The 12,373-nt window shown below is 44.1% G+C and overlaps 1 protein-coding gene across 4 annotated transcripts in view; it reads right to left on the reverse strand.

Annotated features, from left to right (window-relative positions):
* khk (ketohexokinase) overlaps positions 1-12,373 on the reverse strand; it is a 60,623-nt gene that overhangs the window by 33,208 nt on the left and 15,042 nt on the right. Inside the window, exon 3 of one of the 4 annotated variants that reach the window (XM_041199956.1) lies at positions 352-1,413. The exons of the other annotated variants lie outside the window; for them this stretch is intronic. Coding sequence (XP_041055890.1) covers positions 443-1,413 — 971 coding nt within the window. The 3' untranslated portion in view covers positions 352-442. Of the gene's footprint in view, positions 1-351; positions 1,414-12,373 lie in introns of those variants that run through there. 4 annotated transcript variants of the gene reach the window in all.

Below are 12,373 nucleotides of genomic sequence, written 5' to 3' on the forward strand. Positions count from 1 at the left end.
AACATCATGGGCAGAATTTTCTCATTGGCATGCGGGGACAGCATGACGCAAGGTGATGTCGGGCGAGCGTTCCGATGTCACCGTGCGCCATCGCGATATTTGGGTGGGCGGGCATGCAATGTTTTCAGATGCGCGCCCGCCATTAATTAATCATGTAGTTAAGGCCCGAGAAGCAGCAATTGACTGCAATTTTTCAGGACCTGTGCAATCTTCAGGACGTTGCATGGGCGCAATGGGCAGGCGGGTGGGAGACATTCGTATAAAACCTCATCCACTTGCAGAAGTAAGGAATCACCCTGAGCCATGGCAACATGTCAAAATTTATTGAAGGTACAAATGTAACTTTATTAACCAAAAAAAAATAGTGTTGGACATTACCCCAAGTCTTCAATAAACCACTTTGGGCCAACATAAAAGCACTAGTGAGAAAGCAGTGGTGTGCCTAAGGTGATTTAAATTTACGTTTACGGGTGCTACATCTAGGTGCTGTCCTCTTGCTGGCACTAGCATCTGAGACAGCCTGCTCACTGAGCTGGCCTGCAGGCCTCGATGACCTTGGCGGACCTCCTCTGGCCTGTGGAGCGTTTGATGGCCCCGCCTGGGAGGGAGCGGCCAGTTCCGCAGCTGGCCTCTCCCCATTCGCCGCAGCCTCTTCGGATGCCACTGTCACTGGTAGAGGGGTAGATGAGCTGCTGTCCTCATCTGAAGTGCCTTGAGAGGAGCCTGCAGAGATGACAGACAGCTGCTGCACCGACATGAGGTCGCTTTGGACCTCCCTGCTCACCGCAGATGGGTGGGCACTGAGCTGGGATACTTGGTGCCCAAACCATCTCTCACACGGACAATGACCAGCTGAGGTCAATGCCACTGTTAGGGCTTGCAGGTCCCGGCACAACCCCAAGAGGCCCTGGCTGTTCTCCTGGAGGAGCCTCTCCACGAGAGTCACCACTCTCTCCATTGAGGAAGCGTGGCACTCGGCTATGAGGCTCAATGCATCGATGATGCTCTGCAAGGACTCCTCAAGCACAGGCACCATGCCATGCATAGTTTCATGTATCTCCGCCAGATCCTCCCACATAACTTGCTGCATTTCCAGCATTTGCTGCTTCACAGACGCCTCCTGAGGCACATCATCACCAACCGACCGAGCATGTAACTGGTCCCCAGCAGTCCTCCAATTGCCAGTGCCCTGGGCACTCCCTGTCTCTGCCCGCACCTCAAGCGAGTTTGAAGTGCCCTCATCGCCGTGCCCTGGGACACTAGCCGATGATCTAATTCCCACCGAGCTGCTAGTATCTGCGCTGATGCCTGCCTGGCAGAGATGGTGTGACGCTGGCGAGTGGATTCCCTCTGTGACCTCAGGGGTGAGAGGTGGGCCCTCTGCCTCCTCCTCCCGGACCTGCTCAGGTGATGCTGAAAGGAAGAACAAGGACATTTGATTAGTTAAAGTGGAGACAATGTCAACTTGCATGCCGCTCCCCTGGATCATTATGTGCTCATGCTTCCATAATCAATGGTCAACCCATGTTGCTAACTTCAATCACTAAGCATTCAGCAGTGCCATGGCTTTTGGGACACACATGGTGACCTGAGTGTTCGCCAAACATACCTCCCCGTGGCACCCTAGCCTCACCACCACCAGTGGACCTGGGGGCATGGCGCCTCTCCAGATCCATGGCCTGCTGCTCGTAAGATGTTAGGGTCGCCAACTGGTCCTGGCCTCCGCCAGTCCGCAGCCGTTCTTGTTAAGTGTGCACAGTCTTCTCCTGAAAAGAGCAGAGCAGAGAAGACTGAGGGGCAACCTGATCGAGGTGTACAAGATTATGAGGGGCATGGACAGGGTGGATAGGGAGCAGCTGTTCCCCTTAGTTGAAGGGTCAGTCACGAGGAGACACAAGTTCAAGGTGAGGGGCAGGAGGTTAAGGGGGATGTGAGGGAAAACTTTTCTACTCAGAGGGTGGTGATGATCTGGAATGCACTGCCTGGGAGGGTGGTGGAGGCGGGTTGCCTCACATCCTTTAAAAAATACCTGGATGAGCACTTGGCATGTCATAACATTCAAGGCTATGGGCCAAGTGCTGGTAAATGGGATTAGGTAGGTAGGTCAGGTGTTTCTCACGTGTCGGTGCAGACTTGATGGGCCAAAGGGCCTCTTTTGCACTGTGTGATTCTGTGATTCTATGAAAAGGAGAGAAGAGCATTGATTAGTCCAGCCTGCATCTGGATTCCCATCACATACCTGCCAACCCAGCCAGAGTGGGACATTGCAGGATTCCAGTTCTTCGGCACCCCGCAGCTGCCGCACACTCACCCAAAGAAGCCAGGGTTGACCCCCACATTGTCCAAATGCTGCCTCCTTCACATCTGGCACCACAAGGTGTAACTTTGCTAAGCAAGGAGGCACAAGCACACGGAGCGTAAAGGCCAGCAGATGGATTGGTGCCCCACCACCTGGAAGCTCCCCTCCCAGCATGTTAGCACCCTGACTTTGACATGCTTCCCTGTTCCAGCACTTTGCCTAGGTGCAGATCCTTGAATTTCACCCCCATTCTATACTCTGGGTGTCAGTGTCACACATGCTGCAGATGCAGAACCCATCTATGCTCTACCGTCTCAGGGTGAACTAGGCATAGGCAATATCTGCTGGCTCACCCAGCGAGGGAAACATGCCGTGAGGGATTCAATGCCGTTACTGTACTCAGAGTTGCTGGGGAGAAGGGTGAGGGGGACTTTGGGGAAGGGTGACAGCTGTATATAGTGACCTGAGGCAACATGGCACCCACCCTTCCCGAGTGCAGGAGGTCATTGAATCTTTTGCGGCACTGAACCCATGTGCGTCGCACCACATCATGGGAGCTGATACTCTTGGCCACCTCCTCCCACGCACATTTGGTCAGGTGGGGAGGCCTCCGCCTCCCGTCCCTCTGAAGAAGGACCTCCCACCGCGCTGCCACCTCCTCCAGGAGGGCAGCTAGGTACTCATCGGAGAAACGAGGGGCATACTGCCCTGCTGACCTACCCTCGGGCTTGCATAATACACATTACCCCTCTGATGTGCTCTTCTCCTGGCGATTCTGAGCAGCCTTGCAAAGGCTGCCAGGCCTTCATTTAAACAGGCCGCCAGATCACCATTGGACCGTATGGTCTGTGCATGACCGCTGCCGCCCACCCTCTCCCGCTATTCTCAGGAGTCATGAACTACACTGGGCAGGCCTTAATTGGCCCACCCGCATAAAATGGCAGTGCTGATCTGATCGTGGGCGGCGATCGGGTCCGCACCCGCCCACAATCGGTCCTGCACGGCCTGCCCGACTTGGGGAAAATTCTCCCCCATGTTTCCAGTTCTTTAGTTAAGTAAACCCACCTGCCTTTTTATAATGTCACTCTTCTAGCTGCTAACCTCTTAAATCAAAATTGCCCCAACCTTTTAAGTGTAATAAGCTCCAAGCTTGTTTGAATTGCATTTACTTCAGGGTTGCTTATCCAGATGCCCCCATTTTCTACAGTTAAAACTTTATTTCCTAAAACTAAAAGTTATATTCTAAAACTAAGAAACACAAACTAAATGTTCAAAACACATTATTTTACACAGAACTTAATTCAGACTAATGGGTCTGTACTTGTCCTTGCCTGATTTGTCATCCTTTCCAAACATGAATACCACATTGTCCTGTTCCCAATCTTCTAGCAGCTCCCCACTTTCCATTGTATTGATTGGTGATGTACTGTAAATCTTCTATTCTTTCTCTTAGTACTTTGGTACATAAATTTATATAAATATAAATATTTGGCAGGAAGAATATGGAGAGACACATAAAATAAAGAGAGAAACATCAAAGGGCGTCAGGAACAGAGGGATCTCGGTGTATATGTTCATAAAGTCATTGAAGATGGTAGGGCATGTTGAGAGAGCAGTTAATAAAGCATACAGCATCTTAGGCTTTATTAAGAGGGCCACTGATTACAAAAGTAAGGAGGTCATGTTGAACACTAGTTACACTAAAGACACTAGTTAGACCTCATCTAGAGTACTGGGCCAGTTCTGGGTGCCATACTTGAGGAAGAATGTGAAGGCATTGGAAAAAGTACAAAGAAGGTTCAAAAGAATGATTCCAGGGTTAAAGAACTGCAGCTATGAGGATAGGTTGGCGAGGTTGGTGCTGTCTTCCTTGAAGAAAAGAAGGCTGAGAGGAGACTTGATAGAGGTTTTCAAGATCCTGAGGGGTATGGACAGGGTAAATAGTGAGAAACTGTTCCCACTCAAGAGAGCATCAAGAACTAGAGGGCACAGATTCAAAATAATTGGCATAAGGAGTAAAAGTGATGTGAAGAAAATTTTTTTCACCCAGAGGGTGGTTGGAGTCTGAAACGAACTTCCTGAAAGGGTGGTAGCGGCAGGTTCAATCGAGGTATTCAAAAGGGAATTGGATTGCTATCTGAAAAGAAAGAATATGCAGGGTTGTGGGGTTAAGGCAGGGGAGTGGGACTAGGTAGGATGCTCTTTCAGAGAGCCGGTGCGGACTCGATGGGCCAAATTGCCTCCTTCTGTATTATAAAGATTCTGTGATAAATAATCTATTCCTGGTGATTAGTCAGTTTTGGGCCCTTTCAGCTTCAGACTTCCATCTCATATACATGTCAATGTCATTAATTTTGCCTAATTTATCTCTGCTTGAGAATGGTATGTTTCTCATTATCTTCCCTTGTGAATGTTTGGGGGAAATAATCATTCAGAAAGTTTATTGTCTCACTCTGTTTCCAGTCAATTAGTAAAATTTATGGTTCTCACCTGTTCTCTGACTACCTGATTACTGTTGATGTACTGGGAGAATTTCATGCTGTTATGTTTTGCCTCTCCAGCTATGTTTTTTTTAAGTCTCTCTTTGCCTTTCTGATCACCTTTTCATCACATTTTGGCGTGTTCATACATTCTTCCCAGTAAACTTTTCTTCTCACAGGATTTGTACAGAATACTTACCCTTTTAATTTTTTTTACTGATCTATTTAGAGGCACACTTGCTTAGTCAGAGCTTTCTGATGCTAAGCATGTTTTTATCCTTGATATACCCAGCATTATTCCATCATTTTTTTGAAGGCAGTTGCTTGAAGTTATATATTGGAATTTCTGAATCACAGATGGTATTGAATTTAATGATTCTGTGGTCAATGTTCTCCTGGGATATTACAAGTTCAACTTCCTTTATATTGTCTAGGTCATTATGAGTACTAGGCTGCAATGAGAACAATCTTCCTTAAACACAACTCAAGAAGCAATCAGTCATTACATTTACAAACAGAACAATTTGGGTTTTTCCAAGTTTTATTTGGTTGACCAAAGTTGCACATTAAAATAACATTGCAGAAAACCTCTTTCCCATCAATAATGCTTCAGTTTTTAAGTAGAGGAAAGAGAGAAGTTTGATAAGTGCAGGAATGTGTCCTCCTCTTAGCATGTTAGATGAGGGGACATTGTTAATTGCGGTTCATAAATTGTCAGATAGATTTCTCTCATGCTCACTACTTCAAGCTGCGCTTTCTGCGTTTGTGTTGTCAGGGGCCAAACAATAAAGATGTGCACTCTCATGAAACTTGATAGCTCTGCCTTAATGGATGGCTAAGAGAGAGGTCTCGAATGCAGTGAATGACCAGGTGCTGCTCCTCAATGGCTTGACTTCATAGGAAATCTTCAACCTGAAGGACATGGAGCTAGTGCCTCCAGTTAAATTGATACTTAGCTTTGACAACCAGAACAGACAAATATATAACAGCACAGATGGGTCCCTGGTCACCTGTTATCGAAGTGATCTACGGTTTTCATATAATTTGCTGCCTTCGAGGACCATTAAATAAGCAGAAAGCAATGAAACTTCATCTCTGCATTCTGGAATTGATATTTCAGAGTGCTTTCTCCACTTTTCTGTTACTGTTTTGTACATTCTGAGTGTCTGAAGACAATAGTTTTAGGACCTCCGCCCCTTTCAAAGCATTCAAAAGGTCAAAACGTTGAAATGACCTTTCGACTGCATATTTCCCTGTTCTGTATTATCATAGATGATCAGGAAAAGGAGGTGAGGCAGCAGGCACAGCAAGTGAGGTATCATGGCAGAATACTGTAGCAAACATGCGACTACCACCCTGCACCACCACCACCAACCTGCCTCATACAGTGTACAGGGAATGAATGTCATTCCAACATGTTGTAGGAGCAGCTGTGTGTACACAGGCCGCTAGGAGGGATTGGCCACCTCTATGAAAGGAAAATTTGAAGCCATGACATTTCAGGCCCTTGTTAGCGAAGATGAGCTGAAAACGTCCCTCAATTTCTAGAGTTTCAGTGTCTTCCAGTCATCCACTGGAGATTTCTATAATTTTAGCCAAGGAGCTTGGAGGGCCTGCAGTCAATGTCAATACATGACCTCTTAACATAACATAAGAACATAAGAACTAGGAGCAGGAGTAGGCAATTCAGCCCCTCGAGCCTGCCCCTCCATTCAATATGATCATGGTTGATCTCATTTCGGCCTCAACTTCAATTTCCTGCCTTCTCCCCATAACCTTTCAACCCATTACTAATTAAAAGTCTGTCTATCTCCTCCTTAAATTTATTCAGCGTCCCGGCATCCACTGCTCTCTGAGGCAGTGAATTCCACAGATTCACGACCCTTTGAGAAAAGTAATTCCTCCTCATCTCTGATTTAAATCTACCATCCCTTAGCCTAAAACTATGGCCTCTCATTCTAGAATGCCCCACAAGGGGAAACATAGGCTCCCTGTCTACTTTGTCTATCCCCCTTAGCATCTTATATACCTCAATTAGATCTTCTCTCATCCTTCTAAACTCTAGCGAGTATAGGCCTATCTGCTCATAAACAAGCCGTGTATCTTTGGAATAAATCTAGTGAACCTCCTCTGAACCACCTATAATGTAACTACATCCTTCCTCAAGTAAGGGGACCAAAACTGTGCACAGTACTCCAGGTGTGGTCTCACCAATGCCTTGTACAGTTGCAACAACACTTCCCTATTTTTATACTCTATTCCTTTAGGAATAAATGCCAAAATTCCGTTTGCCTTCCTTATTACCTGCTGTTCCTGCATACCAGCTTTCAGCGATTCATGCAAGAGGACACCCAAATCCCTCTGCACTGAAACATTCTGAAGTTTCTCTCCATTTAAATAATAAGTTGTCTTTTTATTCTTCTGACCAAAATGGATAACCTCACACTTATACTCCATATAATTAAACTCCATTTGCCAAATTCACCTAATTCAATTCAAAACGCATATATAAATTCACATATCCATTTGTAACTTTCTTATTTCTTCATTGCAACTTACTTTCCCACCATCTTCTTCCATAGAGCATCTGATTTTATCAAATATGCCCCTTGTGAAACAGAGAGACGGGGCCATAAACTTTTCTGTCTTCCTCGGGGTGCAGGAGGCGATCGACCCATATGGCACTGAAGGCTCTACTCAAGGAACCAGTCACATTTCTCAGCAGGGAGGGATTCAACTTGCTCAGTATGCAAGTTGCTTGTGATGCCCATCAAAGGATACTGCGCCTAAATTCTGAAAAGGAGGGGGGTGGGGGGCTATCATAATGTCTTTTTCCTTGCCACTGTACCAGCTACAAATGACTCATCAGGTCAAGCAAAGTGCTGGATGGATCCTGGTTGACAAAGCCTACCTTGAAGCCATGGCTTTTGACACCATTCTATGTTGCTAAAAACGAAGCACAGGCAAGTCCAACTGTGCACATACAGCAACTCGATAGATAGTGAAAAGGATCAGCGGGGAGCTAAATGGTCAGATCAGGGTAGGGTGGGTATAGTACACCTCCATGGTAAGGATTATATTGATTTGCTGCACATTGCACAATAACAAAATGTGCCGAAGAATCTTGACCTGCATGTTGCTGAGGCAGGGCAGAAGGTGGTGGCCCCCTGTGAAAGCCAGTTGAAGGATAGAACTGGAAGCAACCTTTACACACTTTTATATTTATTTACAAAGTTACACATTACAAGTATGCACCTCTTAACTCAGCCCCCACTTTCTGGTTTGTGTCTATTTATATGAACTCGAGTGAAACCCCAGTTAATGATCTCCACTTGCATACAATTAAACACAATTAATATACAAAAATGAACTGTTTGTTCCCTTCTCTCTCTTTCAGCAAAAAATTAGAGTTAATATGCGCAACTGAAATTTTAAAACAAATTAAATCTAAAATTAATTCTGTAAAAGCATTATATTGTGAGATACCGCTCCTCCAAGACCTTAATAATTTCTTCCTACATTAATTTCTTTTTGGAAAACAATCCACCAATTAATGACTAGTATCCACCCATCTAACTTTAGATATTTCCTTTTGTTCCAGCAATAAATGCTGGCCTAGTCCACATCCCAAGAATGAATAAAAAAAATATTCTCAACATCAGGGTGTTTCATCGTAGTCCTCAATTCCAATATACCAAAACTAGCTTGTGATTTAGGGTTAGAGTTAGATCCAGGGTAGGGCTGAATGCCTCAGCAGCTCAACTGACTAATCAAGTTTTACAATTGCTTTGTACATCATCTTACTCTGATGATAAAGTTCAATTGACCAGGTTAGGAGTAACACTCTCTAACTAAGATTATTGATTTAAAGTTATTGCAGACCTACTCTGGTTAATATCTAATCTAATATAGTTAAAAACTCCAGAAGCCTAGCTCCAAATCTTATTAATTATGCATTTCTCAAATTTCACAGTGCACAACATAAGAAATCATCAACATTCATGTCATGAAGCTATAATGTATATATTATTGGAAAATATTTTTCTTTTAAAATAGAAGTTTAGTCTGTGGGTGTGTCTTAAATGGATTAAAACTAGCTAGTCTGGGTGCTTTGATGTGTACTAATTTTGAGATGTAAGAGAGATAGAGTGCATTTGCATTTTTTGAATAGAGCTTTCAAGAAGTGGGGTGAAATCGGGCACGTAGCTAGCAGAGACCAAACAATGTTTATAGCACTAATAAAATTGGTACTGTGAAAGGGGTTTTATTGTTAGAAGAGGTGGAGTTCAAATAAGATGGTGATACAATGAGAATTTACATTCAATGAGATGTGCTGAATATAACCGATAGCAGTTATGTGTGTGCAAGGCAGAGGCAAAGTCTATGTAAGACCAATGTAGCTGTAAGCCGACAACTGTCTCCATAGGAACCAAAGTGGGAGGAACCTCATTTTGAATTCGTAAGTTGAAAATGCTTTGCCTAGTGTCTAGTTAAGTCCAAGGGTTGCTGTTGCCTTAATGGGGAATAGTTTTGGAATTTGTTAAAAGTTATGATAGTGGTCATTTGTAGCCATGTGTATATGTTTAACTGCTAGTGGTCTGATTCCTGAATTTAGAATTACATCTCAAACATACCACTTAAAAATATAGGTTATGACAGTTGTATAAAGTTTTCCTCTGGGATTTTTAAATAACTCAGCTTTACCAACTGCTGAGTCATAACAATTCATCATGAAGATTCCAGAAAGGTTTCCTTTAATGATGCCAATAAAACATTGCACTGCTTTTAGTTGAACACAATCTATTTTCAGCAAAACAGATCTCATTCAAAAATACCACACTCTGGAAGTATCATTCAGACCATAGATATATTTGTTTGGTTCCATTCCTTCCTTTCTGCATCTGCTGCTTCTATGGATGTAAACACAGGAGGATTGTTATGTCGTGGACTTGTAATCCAGAGGCCCAGGCTAATGCTTTGGGGGTACAGGTTTAAATCCCACCATGGCAGCTGGTGGAATTCTAAATTAATCAGCAAATAAATCTGGAATTCAAAGCTGGTGTTACAATCAGGTGAAAGGTGGTAGAATGGCTCCAGGGTTCATTGTCCAAAGTGATTGCTTTTGATGGCTTGGTCCACACCCAGTTGAATATACAGGTTGCCTGGATGTTTTCTGGATGGTTCATTCACACACCTTTAAGATGGGCTGTCTCTAGACAGGCTGACCCCATTTTAATGGCTTTGGAATTTGTAGGGTACAGTTATGCAAATATTCAGCCATGTTAGAAGCTGTTGTTTTAAGTCACTGAAATGCTGTTGTTTGTTCTTTTAAAGCCCAAGCAGTGGGTTCAGCCCAATAAAGAAAGACATTTTCGATATATACCTATATAAAAGCAAAATACTACAGATGGTGGAAATCCAAAATAAAAACAGAAAATGTTGGGAAAGCTCAGCAGGTCTGGCAACTGACAGTTCTGATGAAGAGCCATATTGGACTCAAACCATTAGCTCTGTTTCTCGCTCCACAGATGCAACCAGACCTGCTGAGTTTTTCCAGCACTTTCTGGCTTTATAACACCTCCCTGCCAGAAATGAAATGCAGCAAGCATTTCATTACAATTTTCATTCAAAAAAAAATCAAATAGACACACATTCATTCAGGCACCCAAACATAAAGTTTGAGTTTCTCATCACTTACTTTGGATGAGGTACAATTTTAATTTAATCTCTTTTGATGTCAGGGGTCTGGCCTTAGAAAGACTTTTGTTTAGAAAACTTGGTGACTTCTATCCTTTGTCCACCTTTAAATCCCAGCTATGTGTTCTCCAGCAGATTCGGATTTTCACTAGCATCTGTTCTTAGTGCTTTGGGAATTTTAATACCAACAGACTTGGGGCCTTAGGTGAGCTTTCAGCCAAGTGGAAACTCAAGTTCATCTCTTAAGTCCTGGTGGGGATCAAATTTCACAGGCTGCTGAGAAGACGTCTTTTCTGCTTCAAGGTTTGTAATATGCAAATTTCTGTTACTGTACTGTCTGTAAAGTCTTTAACCCCTTAATTGCTGTTTCTAGAACACATGGGTTTAATAGTTTCCCTTAGGGTGCATATTACCTTCCCTTTTTGTCCATATGTTACACACTGAAAATGCACCAGGCATGCCCCTACCAGTTTACCATCTTGGTTCCTTCTTTCAAAAGTTGGAGGCTGATCTGTTTTCCTTCCCTACTCTCTTAAGACTGTTTTTTGTCTACATCCACCCTATCTCTCCTTAGCCTGTAAGAGTTATCAGATCTCAGCTTATCTTGTGATAGGGTCTGTGTGTTAATTCATAGTTCTCTCCTATGCTGGCTGCTCGTCTGACTTGGAAGACTCTCTGTTCCTCAACATGGGTTTTTACGGGAAGGGGGAGTGAGTTTTTGAACTCCTTAAGGTGAATCACATCTCTGAGGTTTTCATCGGTGGGATCCATCTTAAGCACCTGTATCCATCAGTTAAAAGTAGGTTGCTTAACCTTTTTGAACTTGATGTAAGCTTGCTCAAGCCATTTGCAGAAAGGTCGGAATTTTTGGCAGTACGCCTCCAGTACCAGCTTGTATGCACTCAGGGTTGCATTTCTGTTCATTTCATAATTTGATGAACTCTGGTCGGACAACAGGGAATAAACCTCAGTCACCACTGCCTTGATGAGGGCTCGGGCTGTGACTCGGGAGGCTGGGAGCTGACAAAGGGGCAACTCTCTTAGTTGATGAGTGAGGAAGGAAGCACTGGTCACCCCTCTCCTCCACTTCAATCACAGTGTACTGGCGCAGACTGCTGCTCAAGAAACAAACCAAAGGCCTCTTTAACTTAGCTTACAGTGTGCTGACAATGCCAACCTCAGAAAGCATCACCGGCAAGGCACCATGCCATCCTTAGAGACAGAAGGCCATTTCTTCATGTATTGTGGGTGCTTTGAGAAAGATGGCTTTTGCGCATGTTACACAGCACTTTGTCTTGTGGAGGGAAAAGGGATATAGATGAGGTGCACAGAACATTGACCTAGTGTGTGTTAGTTGCAGGTGTTGAAGTGCCAGCATGCTTAGGGGCTCTGCTGCTTCTTTATAAAAACATCCCTCCCATAGCAACTGAGATTGGCAACAGGAGTTTGTCAACACTGGGCACCAAGTTGAATAAACAAACACATTTGAATCTGAAAGCAGCTTTCTGTTACCCTCTCCCAAACTCCTATATTAAACGGTATTGTGTATCTTCAAGAACACAAGAAATAGGAGCAGGAGTAGACTATACGGCCTGTCAAGCCTGTTCCACCATTCGATACAATCATGACTGATCTTGGGCTACAATTCCATTTTCCCACCTGCTCCCCAAATCCCTTAATTCCCTGAAAGGCCAAGAGTCTGTCTAGCTTAGCCTTAAATGTATTCAATGATGGAGCATCCACAACCTTCTGGGGGTAGAGAATTCCAAAGATTCACAAACCTTTGAGTGAAGTAATTCTTCTCACCTCAGTCCTAACTGATCGGCACCTTATCCTGAGAGTGTGTCCCCGTGTTTTAAATTCCCCAACCAGCAAAAACAATGGGCAGAATTGTCCC

Source organism: Carcharodon carcharias, chromosome 11 (assembly GCF_017639515.1).
Source record: "Carcharodon carcharias isolate sCarCar2 chromosome 11, sCarCar2.pri, whole genome shotgun sequence".
NCBI lineage: Eukaryota > Metazoa > Chordata > Chondrichthyes > Lamniformes > Lamnidae > Carcharodon > Carcharodon carcharias.